At 33.7% G+C, this 19,567-nt stretch overlaps 1 protein-coding gene across 2 annotated transcripts; it reads left to right on the top strand.

Moving 5' to 3' along the window:
- The first annotated feature begins 5,350 nt into the window (after positions 1-5,350).
- On the top strand, positions 5,351-18,169 carry LOC124366006 (protein AF-9-like). 2 transcript variants are annotated; one of them, XM_046822195.1, is made up of 3 exons: positions 5,351-5,763; positions 15,917-16,094; positions 17,880-18,169. In XM_046822195.1, the coding sequence occupies exons 1-3, from the start codon at positions 5,752-5,754 to the stop codon at positions 18,152-18,154; spliced, it is 465 nt and encodes a 154-aa protein (XP_046678151.1). In that variant the 5' UTR covers positions 5,351-5,751; the 3' UTR covers positions 18,155-18,169. The 2 variants fall into 2 exon arrangements, with proteins under 2 accessions (XP_046678151.1, XP_046678150.1); XM_046822194.1 differs by having other exon boundaries at positions 5,354-6,048.
- Positions 18,170-19,567: the final 1,398 nt, after the last annotated feature.

Genomic DNA, 19,567 nt, shown 5'->3' on the forward strand with positions numbered 1-19,567 from the left:
TTCGCACGCCACTAATGAATCCATTAACTTTCCTATAACGCCAAGACGAGTAAAAAAAATTTGTTTCTCTAAGTTCAAAGCTAATTTTTATTATTACTAAATTATAAAAGGTAATAGCAAAAAAAGTATAAAACAGGGCATTTTACTTAAAATTAGCGCATTCATTAATAAAAAAGAACTATTTACAAAACTATTTAATTTCATTGTAAAATGTAATTAAACTGAAAATTTTAATGTTTAAAGTTTAGATGAAGAATAATAATGATATACGTAGAAGACACACACTCGTGACAACCAAGAACACACTACAGATATGTTTGGTTATGGCTCTGTACGAGATCCTGAACTGACGAGCACGTGGTTGAAATTAAGACGAAGGGCATTCCCCTCCCCCTGCCGCTGAGTGAAGATCGTTTATAGATAATTTCTTGCCAACTGTGATAAGCATGGAGTGCGCACTGGGCATTTCGAAGGCCTTTTATGAACTAAAAAACCCCATACATAATCTATAATATCGGATTATAACTATATTTGGCATTTTGGTCAAAGTCTACCATTCTAATATATCCCTCTAAGGCGTGGGAAGGGTTAAGTGTGGATAATTCCAACTTATTGACCGAGTCCTTGAGGTTTGAATTATCTAAATTCTACTATATCTTTTACAGTGTTAGCAATTTGTTCCAACTGGCATGGTGTGAACTGAAAGTCATGATATCAGCCAGGTAAACCTAAGAGAAAAGATTTCTTTACATTTCCATTCTTTTGGGAGCAGCAATTACGCAAAACTTATTCTGCCTATTTTGTAATTTAAAGAGGTTTACATTAAACTCTGTCAGAGATCCTTGGTTTTGTAAACAAAAAGTCCAAATAAAGAGCATAGTAAAAAGTATGAGTTATTCATTTAAACAATATCGAGGTTGTAAATAATAAAATAGTAGGTTTTAAAAATACAAGTTATCTGCTATTAGCAGTTAGTGGATCACTAACAGGGTTTGAAAGTGATATTCTCAAAATGAATAGACATAAAATTTACTTTAATGATTTTGGTGAAATCTTCTGCACAGAAGGCATATCCAAAATAATGTTGTTAACATTTTACAAATAAGAACTGTATCCGGTCAGCCTGTACACTGTGTTTATACATTCATTGCATAACCTGCATAAATTACCTATATGAACACTTCTATATTAATGTAATTTGTGTGATATTTTCATTATATTTTATTGTTATATGATTGACTGTAGAGACCCCGATAAGCATGTCTGTACGGCTTTGAATAACCACTGTAACAAAATTTCTATCCTCTAATGAGTAAACAATGAGTGTTGTCATCACCTGAAACAAAATAGTATGATAGCAAAGTTGGGATAAATGAGGTGATATCAATAGACTCTGAATGGATGGTGCCCACAGCACCAGACACGAAAATATTTTCCCTCCAGCAATCCAGAAGTTGTTTTTCAATGTTGTAATGTCCTTAAAATCCACCCGGGTTGGCCAAAATTGTGCCTTGCCAAGTTGAGGGCTTTCAATAACATGATATCGCCCAAATCTCAAGTAAAGTTTTCAAAAATGCGTCTTGTTATTTGGATCAAACTAATTCCGAGCCCACTGAAATTCTCCTCTCGGCAAAGAAAATGAAACAAACCTTACAACAGAGTATAACTAACTGTCAACTCCCCCCCCACCCCCCCCCCCCCCCACCCCCCCCCCCCCCCACCCCCCCCCCCCCCCACCCCCCCCCCCCCCCACCCCCCCCCCCCCCCACCCCCCCCCCAAGACAACATGCTTGATAGTGCCACTGTTATTGGAACTAAAACTGTGAACAGACCACGAATCTAAATTATTCTTTGTTTTATGTACACAACTTCAACCAGAATATGTATTACTGAAGGATTCGGATGGTGTTTTTACCAATTTTAGACCTCTAGCTATCTCAAACATTACATAAAACAGTGAATTCCAAATGTCTTTGTCTGATATTAGAAAAAATTATTCCTCTTTTGAATGCATCATGAATATAATCATCCTTATTCTGTTCATAGGTAACTTGCGTAAAATTCTATGTTTTACTTAATTATTAAGTTCCTATAAGTATTTATCAATTATTTCTGGTTTTTTACCACGAGTAACTAACATCTGCCGAAAATGTCGTTTTCAGGCAAACATAGTCTTTCAAAGTAGTGACTGCTCAATTAAGTGTAATAGCTTTTGACATGTGCTTGAAAATATACGGACTAGTGTGATTTACTAGCAAACGTAGTTTTACTATGTCTGTAGTTTCTTCTGTAGAATATTCAGATGAACAAAAGAGTCTGGTACCAGATTGCTCGCTGTTTTGGTTTTAAACGATTTGGTTTTAAGAGTTTAATCCAATTTTTAAATGTGTATCTAATAAGTTGGCACGAACAATGAAACAAATAGTGAAGAACCTAAAGTTAGGTTTTAATAGACACACCTAAAAGTTTAGATTTAGCATTGAAGAATGTAAACGACATGACTGAAACTATGTTAAATGTTATGTTATTACAAATGATTTTTAATATATATTAAACATAGAGTTTTTTTATAAAAAAATCCAATCTGAATATAAATTACAAATAATTAGTACTAACAGATAATAGAATTTGTTGCAATTTGGATTGTATGGTAATTAGCATTGAGTAACTAATACCTGAATTTATGTACTTAAAGTTATAGATTTGAGACGAAGTCTCAGTTTTTAAATGTTAGTCCCCATGTTTAAAGCAGCAGAGCCTCAGATACGCGGCCGGCTGCAGCTAACTATATAATGTTTCCTCTTAAAGTCAAAACATATTTATGTTACACAAATTAAGCAAATTTTTGGAATAATTCAATTTTTCTTTTGCTTTTTCAGTTTATTTTGTGACTACGCCTCTCAGAAATTTAATTTGTTTGTCCTTAATTTCGAATATACTTTGCTTTGAATAATAAGAAATTCAAATTAAGTTATTTATAACTGATTTGGATATATGCCGTGTAATAAATATTTTTATAACTGAGTAACTAACCTTTATTGTGGGTTTTGATGCTAGTTTTTAACAAACTTGTATACCATTTAGGCAAATTTCCTCTCCTGTCTGTCTTCTACTTGTGTGTTTTTCGCAGGGTGTCTCTCGAGAACAATGTTAACCCAATAACGAAATTATACAAATCAACTCGTTTCTACATACGCAACATCATGTTTTCTGTAACAGGATTATGCTTTTTGTCCATTTATAGCATGTGTGTTTAAACGTTATTGAAGCCTGAAGGAACTGGAAAAATTCTTTTCTATCTTTATGTCTGTCTGTTTGCAAGATATATATGAAATTGAATGAAATTAGCTATATACTTGAAATCTTGCATGCAACTTTAACCAAGCCTGTCGCGCAATACATGGTCTGGCGTACAACTTGTAACTAAACTTGTTTCTATAATACAGAATAAGTACTGAGTAAATTCTAAATTTTAGTTATAATCTACAAGTTACATTAATTTGATCAAATGCAATAAACTGTATATAAAGTTACAGATCATATTTACCACGTTACATTTAAAAATAACAAAAGCTGTTTTAAAATTTCATGCAAGGTTTGTAATGTTTTGTATTTTAGGGTCTCTAAGTAAAATTTTAAAACTAGTTGGCTGAGCTTTAGCAAAGCCTATCACTCGAGAAGCTGGAAAATTCCCTCCCTATCTAACTGTCTGTCTGTGTATCCGCACGATATCTCTAAAACGAAAATACCTATACACTTTAAATTGTGCATGAAGCTACAGTTCTATGTGAGGACAGTGAGATCGGTGATGGTGACACTATGGCATACCATCAGCTACATATAGCTGAGAGTTGACGAATTGTTTATATGTTGATGTTACGGGTAACCATGATGCTAATGAGTATAAATAATTTTGTAAACAAACTCAATACGCCCATAAGAGGTGTGATATACTAACATATAGCCTAAGTATCCCTACACACACAACATTATTTTATAGTGACTTGTTGTTTAGACTTTTATTATTTAAACTCTAACAAACAAAATCTGAATACTTGAACAAGTTTTTAATTTTTCTTTGAGATCATTAGCATTCATATAACTTATTAAAATAAACATATTTCAGTAAAGTAAAATTATTCTGAAAAATACTCTTCTGAACAAAAATATCAATGAAAAATGAAATTTTGTATGGTATTAAAATGTTATTAGTCTTCAACCAAAATGAGGAGTTCGATCAACTAAGTAATTCGTTGATGAATGCATGCAAATCTCCATGCTTCTTTGGTAAACATCTATTTTTATTACTCTATGATAAATACTTTTCATTCTTTAAGTGTTAAAAGTAGATATTTCAAACCTAAATTATAAAAAACATTAAAAGGCTTAACAATAATAAAAATTAACAATACTTTTATAGCTATAAATTTAAAATCAGTAACAATTTATTGCAAATTACATCATAAAACAGGTTCATGTAACTTAAGCAGTAATTTTAAAATATAAAATAACCATAATGACACTGATAACTAACATAAAATCTTTTATTTACAAAACGTTCTTCAAAACTCTCTGAAGAGAAATGTACAGTCTTAACAATAACAATTCAAATACTTTCCGAAGAATGCGAGTTTCTCAGACCTAATGAACAATCAAGTAAGATCAATTAATTGTAATGTGGCAGATCCCTAAGCGATATAATAACAAACACGGAAAATTATTAATTACAGAAAATATATATTTATTTTAATCCAGGTACAATATTGGTGTATTATTTATCATGATACCAAAATTATATGAAGTTTCAATCTAAAACGTCTTTATTTAATCAAATCAATATTTTTAAGTCTGAAGGAAACTTCATCTATTTTCAAGTCAAACGTATACTCGCGATAAACACTATTTAAATAACGCATATACAAAGCGTGATTGAAATTGGATTGGAAGTATCCATATACATAGTTTTATTTCAGTATGCATAATGTTTGTACAGTCTTCAGGTGTTTTCGTGATGAACAACGTATATTTAGGACAAACCTGATAAGCTGAACATTTTTATTATATTTAAATAATGCGTAAACAGCGATGATTTTAGTTTGATATAAAATCAGACCAATCAAATCAGTCTGTAGAGTTTTTGTTTTATCCAGTCTGCTGAATATCGATGAGCAAAACATACGTGTATTTTGCTTCGTGATTGTAGTATATTGTTCTGTTACAATCAAAATATTATACATTTTTTTTATTTATAGACATTTGTTTAAACAAAGTACATTTCAATTTAATATTTATGACGTATTTGTTATAGTACAGATTGTGTTGCAAACAACAAACTACAAATGGACGTAGCCTTGGAATTTATTTTGTATTCTTTTCGTTATACACATCTCTGTTTGTGTAAATTATTTTAGAATCGAAGTAGTTCTTTGATTTCATTAATATTAAGGAATTGTCAATATTGAATGTGTTGAATCGATTCGTTATGATAGAAAATATTTAATTTTATTTTAAGGAATGTGTTAAACAGTTACTACTGAGCTTTATGTTTTGTTTTATTTACTTTCAACATGTCTCCGCCAGATAGTGCACACAATCAGGAAACTGTTGGTCTACCTATTTTTATCAAACGATAGTTATCGAGAAGACTAGTGTCATCGGCGAGACTTCAATAGAAGAAGGCGATTTTGTGAATTTTAAAGATCATTTTGAACGGTTTTAACAATGTAAAACTTCATAATCTTTGAAGAGGACATGGCGTATTCGGTATGTCAGAATTTTGCGCCAGTTTTTTTCAATCACCCATGTTTGTCCCCTCAGGCAAAAACAAACAGGTTTTACAACAGTTTGTTCTATCCAATGAACTCCATTTCGAGGTTTCCAAATAAGTCGGATATGTGTTTGTAAAATACACAATTGTTTTTGTTTGTTTGTGTGCATCTTGAAATGCAATGGTGTGATAACGAACGGTTAAATGTTTTGAGGCTAAGGCCTACCTGTGGCATCGAACCTTTGGTTTTAGAGACCTGAAAAATGACTAAATACAATAACGTAAGCTTTTTTTTAACTTTTAGGTTAGCTTTGTAGTATATTAGATTTAACAGTAGATTAGCCTGTGTAGACTAAGTTGTAGGTGTTAATTTAACACACAATTACAGAACCTTTTAGAACAATATGGCATTCACAAGAAATTAGTTTATTCAAGAGCTAACTTACTGTTTGTATCTATTATAAATGTTTACTAACAGAGAAATAATTACTTAGTATAGCCTATGTGTTAATTTTTTCTTCCTACTTGGGCTAAATGAAATTCATTTATATTTATGTAGGGTAGTCCAACATTTTACACACTTTTCGGGTCCTTGGTGTCCTTAATTCTGTAAATTATCCAAATTACGTTACTTGCTTGACTTGAATATAAATAATTATTCAATTTACACTATGTATTAGCACTAAGGCTCTAGTATACATTTTATAAACAATCTATTAATCCTTTAAGCGTTGAATAAAGTACTTATCTCAGGGTTTTAACCTTTTTACTGCCCCATACATATGTAACTTGGCACGTAAAGACCACCAAGCACTTAAGTCATCTTACTGAACATTTACTACTTACTATACAAATACAAGTAAGTAATATAAAAGTTTATTACCTGAGAAGTAACGCTACAACTAAAAAACGCAGCTAGCTGAGGAATCTCAATAGCTGGCATCTGTTGAAACAGTCATAAATTTGTATATAATTACATAGCTAACGCTATAATGTTTGTTTTGTTTTTCTTTAATTTTCTACTTTAAAAAGTATAATTTGAAAAAAAATTATACCCTCCTGGCTTTTAAGATAAATTGTGTTTTGTGAAAAAAATTAATGTTTTCTTTAAACTCTTTTATTTTAATAATAGTGTGTAGCCTATATAATTAATATAGGTGGAGTTAACAGTTTATATCCATGGGTGTCTACCCCTATGAGGATACCCTATATGTTTGTTTTATATAACATAATAGTTGGTGTCTTGGTATTATCTGGAGGCTAATATATTTGGTAGTTTTCTGTCTGCAGTATAATAAGAGGCCACCACTAAAATAGAATCATAGTATATCTTTAAAAATAGTAAAAAGTAACTAAATGTCAAACCGTTTTGTTTGTTACATTTTATAGATACACAAAATAGATAGTTTGGTATTTATTTACATTAGCGTGATCATGGAAAATGGACTTTTTTTTCATGGGTTGGGCATTTATAGCTAAGTATTATTATCACAGGTGCATATGAACTGGGGGGAAAGTATATTATTGTATTATATTTATGCCTTTCGGACATTATTGCGTTAAGGAGCAGGGGCATCACGTGATCTGGGATTCGACTTTTGCAAGCTCGAGTTAATTTTTTTTTCTAAAAGGGCAAGCAGTGCAGCACTGCGCAGCGGGCAGGCATCGTTGACAGGATTAACGTATTAGTCAGACTCGTCTTTACGAATAGCTTCCACGTGAGATACCGAACATCCAACACAAAGGTGTGCCATTACCACTACTGAACTAGGAGGTTAAGAATAGACGTGGAGGAACAACGGTAGTTCAAAATGGCGTCCCTTCTTTATTTGAGAAGGCGTGGAGTAATACCAAACTGTCAAAAATATGGATAGTGTTGCCAGAGGTACAATAATTATCGTAAAGGTACGATAATTTCATTGATTTTATGCGCCGGTAAGATACACCATGGGTAGTTATTATCGTACCATGAAAGATTTTTGACAAATTTATACAAGTAACAAACCAAAAGTTAATTATAACATAATTTATTATACGAACATAACATACTTTTTCATTAAATGTGTTTGGTACGATTATTTTATATGAAAAGTACGATAATTTCTCGTTGTTGGTATGATAATCGGTTTTTAAAATCTGGCTATACTGAGTTTGAGCAGACGCGGAGTTATAGAAAACTGTCAAAAACAGAGTTTTCAGAGAATTTAAAAAAATCGTAGCTCCTTTGATTTTCGTTGACGACGAATTTTTTCTTCAATATTGTTTTCAGGAAAAATTGTAGTTTTCAGGGAAAAAATGAACATACCTTTCCATGGTCACGTTAATGTAAATTGATACCGATAGTTTTTATATAGTGTAATTCGTGTCAACATTTTTATTTCTATAGTTTAAATAATCATAAATATGATTCTGTAGTGGTGGTGGTCTCTTATTATACTGTAGCCGTTTTTCTTACCGGATACCTAAAAAACCTCCCAAAAGAAAGTGATGTCGGCGAGAAGGAGGCTACTCTGTCCCTGTTAACTATTTGTTATTAGTCAATACATATGTATTATAAATATAAAAAGTTGAAATGGAAATTTACTGATCTGTTCTATGACAAGATCTGTTATTTCTAATAGACAATAGACAATAGACAATAGACTTTATTTTCATATTCATCAAGAACAGAGACAGCTGTCAAATCTTAAAAAGTATAAGTTAAAACATTTTTGTTAACTTTTTATTAGTAGGTGTTGATGGTCATAAATTCTTCTAGCTGTATACAGTCTTTTCCACTAGCCACTTGAACATTTTTCCTCTTCAAAACTTGTGGGCCAAGGTTCTTAAGTTCTCTATTCTTCTCCTGGTAGCATGTTGTATAACCTGGCACCTGCATAGGTTGGCTTCTTGGCGAATAGAGCTGATCTGTGGGCTGGCAGATTGAAGTCATTGCCATGTCTTGTTTGGCGTTCATCGGATATCACGGTTCCTCAAGCAGTTTTTTTTCTGATAGCCAGTAATATTACCTCCGTAATGTAAATAGACACCACTGTGAGTATGCCCAAGTTCTTAAAAGCATCTCTACAGCTTTCTTGAGGATTTAAATCAGCCATGATTCGCACTGCACGCTTCTGCATAACTAGGACTCGCTGAAGGTTGGTGATAGAAAGAGCCCCCCCAAAGCACTATTCCATAGCGAACATGTGTCTCGAAAAGCGCAAAGTAAGCGAGAGGATTCTAGTAGCTTCTGGTGTGCTAATGTGTTTAACTCTCTTTAAAACAAAAAGAGCTGTGCTGAGTTTTGAACACATTATGTCTACATGTTTGATTCCATGAGAGACGATTGTCAATTGTGACACCCAAAATGCTTTGCAGAGAGACACTTGTTCTAGGTCCAGTGGCAAAGATACATAATCTTTATGTCTTCCCCATAAGATGCATTTGGTTTTGGATGCATTGAAAAATCAGATTGTTGTTCAGGCAGTAGTGCTTAGCTCTAGTTATAGATGTGTAGGTGTCAATTCCAGTTCCTGCACCGACTTGTTGTTTTGTGACGAGGACCAGTGTCATCCGCGTATGACACTGGAATAGCAACCCTCCCCCCAAGTGCTCTTGAAGTCTCCAATGAAAAGCACAAACAGTACAGGCCCCAAGACAGATCCTTGAGGAACACCTCTTTTAATTTCCATCGGTTCGGATGTTTCAAACTCTGATATTTCCCTCAAGAACCTGTCTGATCTCCACTATGTTCCTTCTACCTGCAGGTAACTTTCAAACCACTTTAGTGCTGTACCCTTGATGCCTAAAGAGCTAAGTTTTGTCAATAATAATCTGTGGTTAAGGCAATCGAAAGCTTTGCTTAGATCTAGAAAAAACACTACAAACATTTTTTTCCCTCCTCAAGGTTGTCAATGAGGTGCTCAACCAAATCAATGAGGGCACTGGTGGTTGATCTTCCCGATATGAAGCCATGTTGTCTCTCTGGTAGGTTGCGATTTATCTCCAAATGCTGTGTGAGACGTGTCAGTATGACCTTTTTCCATGACTTTTGACACTGTAGGAATTAAAGAGATGGCCTGAAATTCTCCACTTCCTTTTATTACCTTGTTTGTGCAGAGGGTACACTTTGGAGGTTTTTTAGATTCTCAGGACATCTACCCTGGGTTAGGGATTTGTTAACAATACTGGCGATTGGTATACCAAACTTCATTTCTGCAGAACTTTAATATTTTTGAATTATCCCATCTACTCCAGTGGATGTTTTGGATTTCATAGAAGAAATAACTTTCAGTACCTCCTCTGATGTTACCAATTGGAATTCGTTGGGTGCTGTTTTCGTAATGATCTCTTGGCTCCTCGATCACTGAAGTTCTGGGAGAATTGTTATTGGTCAGAATATCCTCCGCTGTAGTCGCAAAGAATTCATTGAAGTATTCTGCAATTTTCTTTCAGGTCTTCCAACTGTATTACCATTGATATTCAACTGCCAGACTGTTTCTGAGTCCTGTTTTTTTTCGCTTTCCTTTCACTGTTGACAATCAGCTCCCATACAGCCTTACTTTTGTTACTTGCCCTCAGCTATATTCTTTGTTCACACTTTGTTTTTCTGAGTATTCGCAGATTCATATCATATTCCTTCTTCTCTTTTGAAAAGCTATATATTTGTCCTCTTCCTTTTTGCTGAGTGCACATTTTTCATTAGCTCTTATGAAGTCCTGCTCGCAGTTCATCTACTTCTGTGTTGTAAAGCGTATGTTTTCTTTTGTTAATTCTTGATTTTTTTAAGGGGGCATGTGATGTCTAGTGCTGTTGTAATTGTACTAATGAAAACTGAGTATGCCCTCTTCTACTGTAGGTGCTGACTCAACTCTTTCCCAGGAGTTTAATGCAAGGAGGTTTGATAGGTTTGAGAGATTGTGAAAGTTGACTCAATCCGTGCAAAGGTTTGATGGTCATGTTAATAGGTCTTTTTGTTTCAGTTCACAGTCTACTTCAAGTTTGCAGAGCTGTCCTGTATGATCAGAAAAGCGAGGTATGGATAACCTCAACGTTAACCTTCCCCCAAGTCCAGATCGGGTGCATACTACATCTATTGAAGTAGCAGTGGTGGAGGTTATTCTGGTTGGGGGCAGAGGAAATCCTTGTTATGTTGAAAGTGGCAAGCATTTCACTTACTGCAGTTTTTTCTCTTGATTGTGTCAGACTATCAACGTTAAGGTCCCCCCCCCCAGAATACAAATTTCCATTGTTTGTTATTTGGAATTTCTTCCAGCACTTGAGTCATCTGTGTAAGGGCCTCCTCAATTGAGGCAGAGGGGGGTCTGTAAACACCCAGCACTTATAAAGGTTTCCTTTTTGCTTAGATGTATTTTTATACCTGCAATTTCACATAATAACTCAATACTGTGTTTTTTTCTGAGAGGATACTTTCAACTTCATTAGCGAGGTTATCTTGCTTTGAATATAGCTGTGCCCCCTTTGAGATGAATTTTCTCTACAGAAAGCAGCAACCAGAACATAGTTAGTCAAGCAAACATTGTTGAGTATTAGTGGAATTTAGACCATGCTCAGTTAGTACAACTATATGTTGGCTTGTTTATGTATAGAAAGTGGTTTAATCTATCAATCTTGTTGCTCAGTCTGTCCATGTTTTGGTGAAAGATTACTAATTTATTTTTTGTTTTTGGTTTGAGGCTGTTTTGTGTCTGGGTTTTTTTTTGTCACGGTTTTGTTCTAAAAAATTATCAGCACTAATTGAGAGTTGGAGAGTTTTTGAGAGCAACCTGGGAGCCACCCCAGGGATATCTTGTACTGATGTGTCATGTAGAGATAAACTTGTAGACGTTATGTGTAGTTTGTATTCATCTATGTATCGGTTAAAAAACTCATCATAACTTTCACCTTCCTTTCGAACCTTTGCTAGTGCTGGTGGTGTCCTGTGAGGCAGTGAAGTAACGATAGGAGCTTTAGTTATCACCACTGGCAGTGTAACTTTTTGTTGTGAAACTTGAGAGCGTGAACTGGGAACAGTTGTGATAGGTCTTGGCCGTTGTGTGATTGGGAGATTAGTAAGTATATCTGAGCCTTTCTGATCTGACTGCTTCCTTGAACACTTTTTTACAGTATTTTGTAGCTTCCATAATGCTTGGCAATTTGCAAAGATACACTAGACATATTACTACTCTTAGTTTTTCTAAATACTTTGGTTTTATGTAAGTCCAGAGTTTGTGTTTTGTTGGTAAATGGGAGGTTTATAAGAGCCTTGGATTTTAGATTCTGAGACTTTCTCTGGGTTAAATAATGTAGGTTTTTAGATCCCCAGTAAGAAATACTGTTAAAAATACACTGGATAATACCAAAGTACCAAATTAGTAGATAGGGACGGATGGCCTCCTCACCAACATTTTTTCCCTTTGGGATCCAGAAAACAAGAATCGATCTCTTCATAATATGTAATTCTCATAGTAAGTCAAATAATAATATTTTTTAAGTCCCTGATAGGAAAAACCCTTCTAAAAATAGTAACCTTCAGATAATACCAATGTACCAATTAGCTTTATACTAGACTTAAAAAGAAATCTTCTTGGGAGTTCTAAATAACCCTTGCTATCACAAACACACTTTTGGAATCAAAACTTCTATATATTAATTCAACAAAAATCATCACTGAACGCACTTTACAATTAGTGGGATTTTCAATTGCGCACATTTTAATTAATCACAGTGAGAAAAGTAAAAGAGATGTGGACCGCTCACGACTACAGTTTGATGCGTAGTGAACGCCAACTGTGTTTTGACACCAAGATGGCGTCTGTAGCCCTGCCCACTCAAAAACATTGTTACTTTTTGGATAGCTCAAAAAAAAAAAAATGTACTTTTATGTACAGAGTAAAAATACAATTAGTCTCAAGTAAGGACTCTGGTATCAACAGAATATAAACTCGTTTCTATATTTTGAGCTTCGTCTCCACCAAATATACATATACATTGATAGGATGCACTATAGCAGCTTCAGTGACACTGACGGTAGGATAGAAAACATTTCTGAACAATGTTTACTATGGTATGTACTGCAAATAGAGAAATATTAATTTAGTTATCATTTGGCCGAGTGATTGAAGCGCTTTCCAGCCACAAATGGATAAGGATTGAATTTTATAATTACACAATATAAGTGGCCAATTGCACACATAGTGGTCTGATGTAACGGCAAAAACAGTAAGGGCCACTGGCCACTCTTGTGGCTAGGTGATCTGAGACGACAATCATATAAGTTTAATGTTGATTACGTAGGGTTTATAGTTTCCATACTGGCTCTTAAAAGTCAGTTTTGTGTTGGTGTATGAAAACAACCCAACAAAATACAAGTTTTTTGTCTCCTAAAAATATTATGAAAAACTGTTTGAATTCAATCCCTTCTGACGTTTTGATCGTAGTGTAAATGCAGTTTCTGACCTCTTCAGTTTTAGTGTGGATTCTATTTATATTTTCCTGAGTAATAGCAAAATGAACCTACTTGGACATTTATTAAACAAACCACGACCTCTTTGAAATTTAAAATACCACTGGAAAACAGCTGGATACAATGTACAAGAACATCAAAAGTTACAACTGATTGATAAATTATCCGTCCTCTTCTTGGGATACACTGACTTTAAAATTATAAAAACATCACTGCCCAAAAGTGCTTTCGTGAAACATTTATGACTTTGAACTCGTGCACAGATGACAAATGTAAACTGATGAACTTGCTGTTGGTTATAGACTCACGGACGGTCAAATTAAGTGGATAAGATTGTCACAGAGTTTTGTTTACCTGTATAAAAATTTCTTGGACTCCCGTGTCATAATCGGATAAATTCTTTGTTGACCAGATACTTTTTAAACCATTAAACAAATAACTGATATCAGTTATTTAAATGACAAGACGGTATAATGTTAAATTATTCATCTTTTGGTACCATTATTGTTCACAGAGTTAATTTTTCATTTAATGTGCTTAGTATAGGTAATTTATACAATTATAGGTTTTCTTTATTACTTAATGTAAAAATTACATGTCATTATGACGGTTCTTATTTTCTGCTTCCCGAAAAAGGGTTCTATGTCTAACTTTAAATTACTTACAGAACTGATTATTCCACAAAGGAGTTCTTTGTACTCCAGTGGAATTTTAATTGATGTTGAGTGTTCTTGAATGGTTGTAACTTGTTATTGTTTAGGGAGCTAACACACTAATAATGTTACTAACAATAATTATTAACTACACTAACAATAATTCATTAACATGGTTCTATAGTAGGCTTATGGCATTAGACTACTTTGATGTTTACATGTATTGATGTGTCCAAAATCATTGAAACCTATTACATCCATTAGAATCCCTGTTATTGTAATACAATGGCGTAAGATGAGGAGGAAAGAAAATTACCATTTGGGTTTTGTAATCTTTCAAATAAAATGCCAGGAAAAAAGGTATAACATTTCATAGAAAAAATTGGGAAAATTAAACATAAAATATTTGTCTCAGATATTTTGGAAGCCAGAAATTAGATTGTAAAGGATTAGAAGGCATGGCATAATGTGATAACCATGCCTCCAATGTAGGATTTTGTACAAGCATTGGATCAGAAATTCAGTCTCTAAGATATTGACAGTGGGCATTGTTAGTTGCTATTCCTCAAGATGAATAAAAATAGTGATAGGAAAGTTGAGATTGGTAAGGGCTGATAATCTTAAGTTATCAATGGAAAGTGGTAGTTTTACCAGCCATGATTACAGATTCTCTACCCACAATAGGAGTCAGAATATTTTGAACGCAGCGATACCCTCCACAACCAGCCAGGGCAGTCAATGAATGTCAGAGTAAGGATTTTCAATAGCATGATGCTGACAAATCACAAATTAGGTTGTCTAAAACTGGTCTGCTAAGGGTAGCGCGACATCCTCCCATTGATATCCGATTCAGTTACGTATCTTAATTGAACTAAAACAATTAAGTAATGTAAACTCTTAAAGAGTATATGAAGCCATCCGAGAAAAGTTGGCGATTAGAATTAATGTTGTTACTCCGGATGATTACAAAGCCACATATCACTGTTTCACCAATTTCTTTTTACAATACCCACTAGACATGCAAAAATCACACAGGTTCCAATGGCGAAGCCAGAAAGTTGTTTTTACTAGGAGGCTTATTGTATCTTTTCTCCTTGTTATCAAATAAATAAAATTTTCTACCAGTCTCCTCTTCATGAAGGATTTTTGCTGAAGATGAAGTTTAGCCAATTGTTGAAGCTAGTGAACTCTGATCGTTAGTGTTTCTGGTGTTATGATGTGCATGTTTCAGTGTTGGGATCAAGATTTTTTGTGTAGTAAAACTATATGTCTAGCAAACTTGCATGTCCTTAAGGCCACAATTGTAAAAATGTTTACTACATAGTCTACAGAAAAGCATTACTCCTTTGCAGACCATCTAATGTGTATACAACCATTTTTTTCAAGGCATCTACTAGTATTCTTCTACTAGACAAGACCCACTTATATTAAAATTGTATGGTTGTTAATGAGTAAGGGAATGTAGAGTAGGTAATTAATAGACAGGTTATGTTCACATACATTTTTAAATATTGGCGATTACATTACAATCTAATTTTGATTTGCTTGTCTTTTATTGTATATTTAATTATAAATAAAAATAATAGTGTTCAACAACCCAAAGTGTTATATGTTTTTATCTCTTAATTTTTAATTTTGTTGACTAAAACCAAGTGTACATTCTCATTTTAGTTTCACTTTACGTATAGACTGATGCTTAATTCATGACTTGGGTCTGATTAACTGATGAGTCATTGAAGGAAGCACATTTAAATGCTTATTCATTACTCAGTGTCAATTTTTAAGACTAATTTTTTTGCACAGATAATAGAGGCCCAGAATAAAAATGATGTAAATTTTTATAGATTTTTATAATTCTGCATCAGTTTGAAAATATTTTGTGTTTTGAGGGGCATATTTTCTAATAGTATTATTATAATTCTAAGTAAACTCGTAACATGTTAAAAGGAATTTTTTCTTTAATACTTCTGTATTGACTTCTGTTTCTCTTACTATAATAAAATAAAAAAAACATGTTTTATTATGGGAAGTATAACTATTAGTTGTGTGCAGTGTGTGAAGGTTCAGTTTGAGATTGGCCACGAAGCATCAGTCCGCTCCGAGGTGACTGCACAAGGGTTCACACACGACTGGCAGGTGTTTGTGCGAGGTGCAGACAACACTGAAATTCACCATTTTGTTGAGAAAGTTGTATTTAATCTGCACAGTTCGTTTCCTAAACCCAAACGAGGTAAGACTATTTCTACCGTAGTAAAATAATTATGGTGAAAGCTAATATTAATTTTCTTTTAGGTAAGAATGATGAATGTTTTTGGAATTCTAATGCTCTACAAAGTGAAATGCAGTATTATATGCTTCTTCATTTAGAAAAATATTTTTTGCCACCAGAGTATAAAAATAAACTTTTTAAACTACATCGTCAAATTTTGAGGATATTTATGAAATTAGGAAAATTCCAAATATGTCTTACAAAGAAATATGAATTGTAACGATCCTCAACTTAATTCCATGTATAATTTAAATGTGAATGAAATGAAAATGTTGTAAGTATAGAAGTTTTCATGCAGCTGATAAAGGCTAATTATTATTATTGTAATTTACTTCTTGTAAACACTACAGTTAACCCTCGATTGTATGTGACCAGTTTGTCCACTTTTTTAATTACTCATGGTATCTGCACAGTACAAGATTTTTTATCGAAAAACACAATTCAAATTAAATAAGTTTTAAAGCTTTTAAATATATTGCAATATTGAGCTATTCTTAAGCCTTATTAAAAGTAACCTGAAATGAGAAAAGATAAACTCTTGGCCAATATAAATAGCCACTGTTAACTATTTTGTACCTACTAATGGCATTTTGTGGATTATCTGTAAAATACGTTTATCTAAAGTGTCTGTGAAAATCAATATTTTTGGATAATCAAGAGTTTACTGTACATTAGTTGAGCAACAGATATAAAGGATATATTTCTTATAAAATAAGCAAGAAGGTTTTTCACAGTACACTGTGAATGAGCACTGTAATTGAACAGTTTACTTAATCTAGTGTAGGCTTTAAAGGTTTTAGGCATGAATAATAGTTTGCATTTTTTAAGTTTTCAGTCGCTCAGTATATGAAATATATAAAGTGCAGGTACACACACATGCACTACTTTCTAAATATATAAAAGTACATTTCTTCTTCTTCTTCAGGAGGAAATGCTTTACGCACCATAGGGACTGTATGTAATCTGCAAGCTCCCCATGTTTGGTACTCCCTAGTTATTAGTTGTGTCTTCTTCTTTAGTTGTCTACCTAGGGTTACCCAAAACCTCAGAACCTCCTACACTTCTCTCTACTGGAGCTGGTATAACCAAAGGCATTAGCTTCAGTCCGTATGAAATTATATTGGAAAAGCAATTTTAGCAAGAAAATTATTAACGTTTTTCAGCAGTATTAACAGGGTGTAATTTTTCATTAGCGGTGATATAATATTAATTTGCTGTGCTTTATATAAGACTCTAGTTGAATAGAAGCAAATGAAACAGTTTAATCCAAAATGTAAAAATGAAATGAAATGAAATGAAAAATGTCTTTATTAGAGGCGAAGTTAGGACTATAAAGTCCTCTCTAAACCACTTAACCTCGAATACTGAATACCTTTAATGTATTCAGTATTAAAGAAATAAAGTAGAAAATCGTTAGATTATTTTATATTCCCTTAATGCAAGATGATACCTAATTACTTTTTTCCTTTTTTTTTGTGCTGGTTGATTCTCAACAATAGTCGTCATGAGATCTTGCTTCTAAAATTTTTCCACAAAGTTCCAGTTTATTCCATTTAGTTGACAAATTAGCCTTTAAAAATATAGTGAGATACGTTTAAAATTTACCCGAATTTACTGATAGTAAAGAATTTGCCACTTCAGAGAAGCACATTGAAAGTGTAAGTGATTGATTTTAACTTTAAGCTAATTAGATTTTAACATTTATTTTTTAATTGTTCTATGAAATGTGTTATGAATGTTGAACAGTGGTAAAGGAGCCGCCGTACGAGGTACGAGAGTCAGGCTACGCGAGCTTCGCATTCCCAATAGAAGTATACCTTAAAAACAAGGATGAGCCGAGGAAACTGGATTTCATGTATGATTTGTCACTCAATCCCAGTGGACCGATCCGCACGTCGCAGCGCGAGAAGAGGATATTCAACAATCCGTCGGAGGAATTCCGGCGAAAACTCATCAGGGGCGGTGGGGTTAGTATTTCTCATTACTACTTTCCTTTCTATTTTAAGTTTAAGTGTTTGTAGATTGGATTAGTTTCTCATAAATTGTTACTCTAAAATTCTCCCCATGTCGTGCCCTGTCACAATGGAATATATTATTATCAAAATGGTGACATTGTTATGTATTAAAATTAAGGCAAAAATCAAAGAAGAAAAGGTGAGTGTAGTTGGTTATTTGCTAGTTTAGCTCAAAATATTTTATTAGCAGCTTTATATTACCAATTTACCCATCTATTATGTTTAAGGCATACAGGGCTCGGTAAAATCTTCAACTTATGATCAAGAGATGGCAGGAGCTGGCTCACTTGACTGCCAACATAATATACGAAACTTTAACAAGGGATTTTGAGCACTTTTTGTATTGTTTAACACGTTGAGTGCTGCATGCCAAATCGTAAAACAGTAGTAAGGGCCTAAATTCTTTTTACATTAAATTCTTATATTAACATACATGGACCTCAGAAATGTTGATAGAAGTCAGCTGAGAAGATTCTATGGTGCTGATAATGACGTCACATTCGGCGTCGGGTTAACCCGTCACCAGGCCCACAGATGAGACACACATAATTTTAATAGTTCTAAGGAAAACAAAATTAAGTACACAGATTTTCTTATTGAAGTTAATTTCAAACACTTTGAAAAGTTATTTTTCAAGTTCTGGGAACAAAATTAGTTAATTACAAAAACATCGGGTATACCCGTCATCAAGCCACTGAACTTAGTTTATAAGTAAAACACAAAAAATAAGACCAAGAACAAACATTTTTAAGTTAACACTGTAGGATATTTATTGTTAATGTTTATTTACACCACACATGTGGTGTTTTGAGCTATTTACATCCCCACTTACCCCCATAAAAAGGTCCGAATTTTATTCCTTTGTGGTACTTGTCAAAGCACCGCACTACACACAATGCTGGCTCTTCAGGACACTGCAAACAGAAATACATGCTTTCTTTTCTTTTCCCTTCTCTGCTGCACACTCTGCACCTTCTTTCTCTGGATTTTCCACCAGGATTTTGAGAAATTTTTCGAAATGACATGTTGAGTCAGTTGCTGTCTTTTTGCTGGGACGTTAGGTATTCGTCTTTTGGTGGAAGAAGTTGCTCAATGATACTCAACCTAAAGTCGTATAAGGGAATTTTCACTTCAGGATTTGCAAAGCAATAAAGGCGATAGGCATTGGTGACAATCATCTGCAGTAAGTGGACAAAAACCTTTTTATACCAGTGCAGGGACTTGTGATCATACGGGTAGTAAGATAAAAGTTGGTCATTGCGATCAACACTCTTCATTTTGGCATTGTAGTGTATTATCGGAATAGGTTTTTGTTTTCATTTGTCCACGCCTGTTACTTGCCTCACCCATGTCGTTTTCAAACTCTGTTGATATATAATTGACAACTCTTTTATCTTTCCACTTGCCTACCATAACCCC

The sequence above is a fragment of the Homalodisca vitripennis genome, chromosome 7 (assembly GCF_021130785.1).
Source record: "Homalodisca vitripennis isolate AUS2020 chromosome 7, UT_GWSS_2.1, whole genome shotgun sequence".
Classification (NCBI taxonomy): Eukaryota; Metazoa; Arthropoda; class Insecta; order Hemiptera; family Cicadellidae; genus Homalodisca; species Homalodisca vitripennis.

What these genes read in the sequence shown, in the direction of transcription:
- LOC124366006 (XM_046822194.1), top strand. An exon ending in GTTTCCTAAACCCAAACGAG is followed by an intron (nt 16,095 to 17,879) that starts GTAAGACTATTT and finishes AATGTTGAACAG; the next exon opens with TGGTAAAGGAGCCGCCGTAC.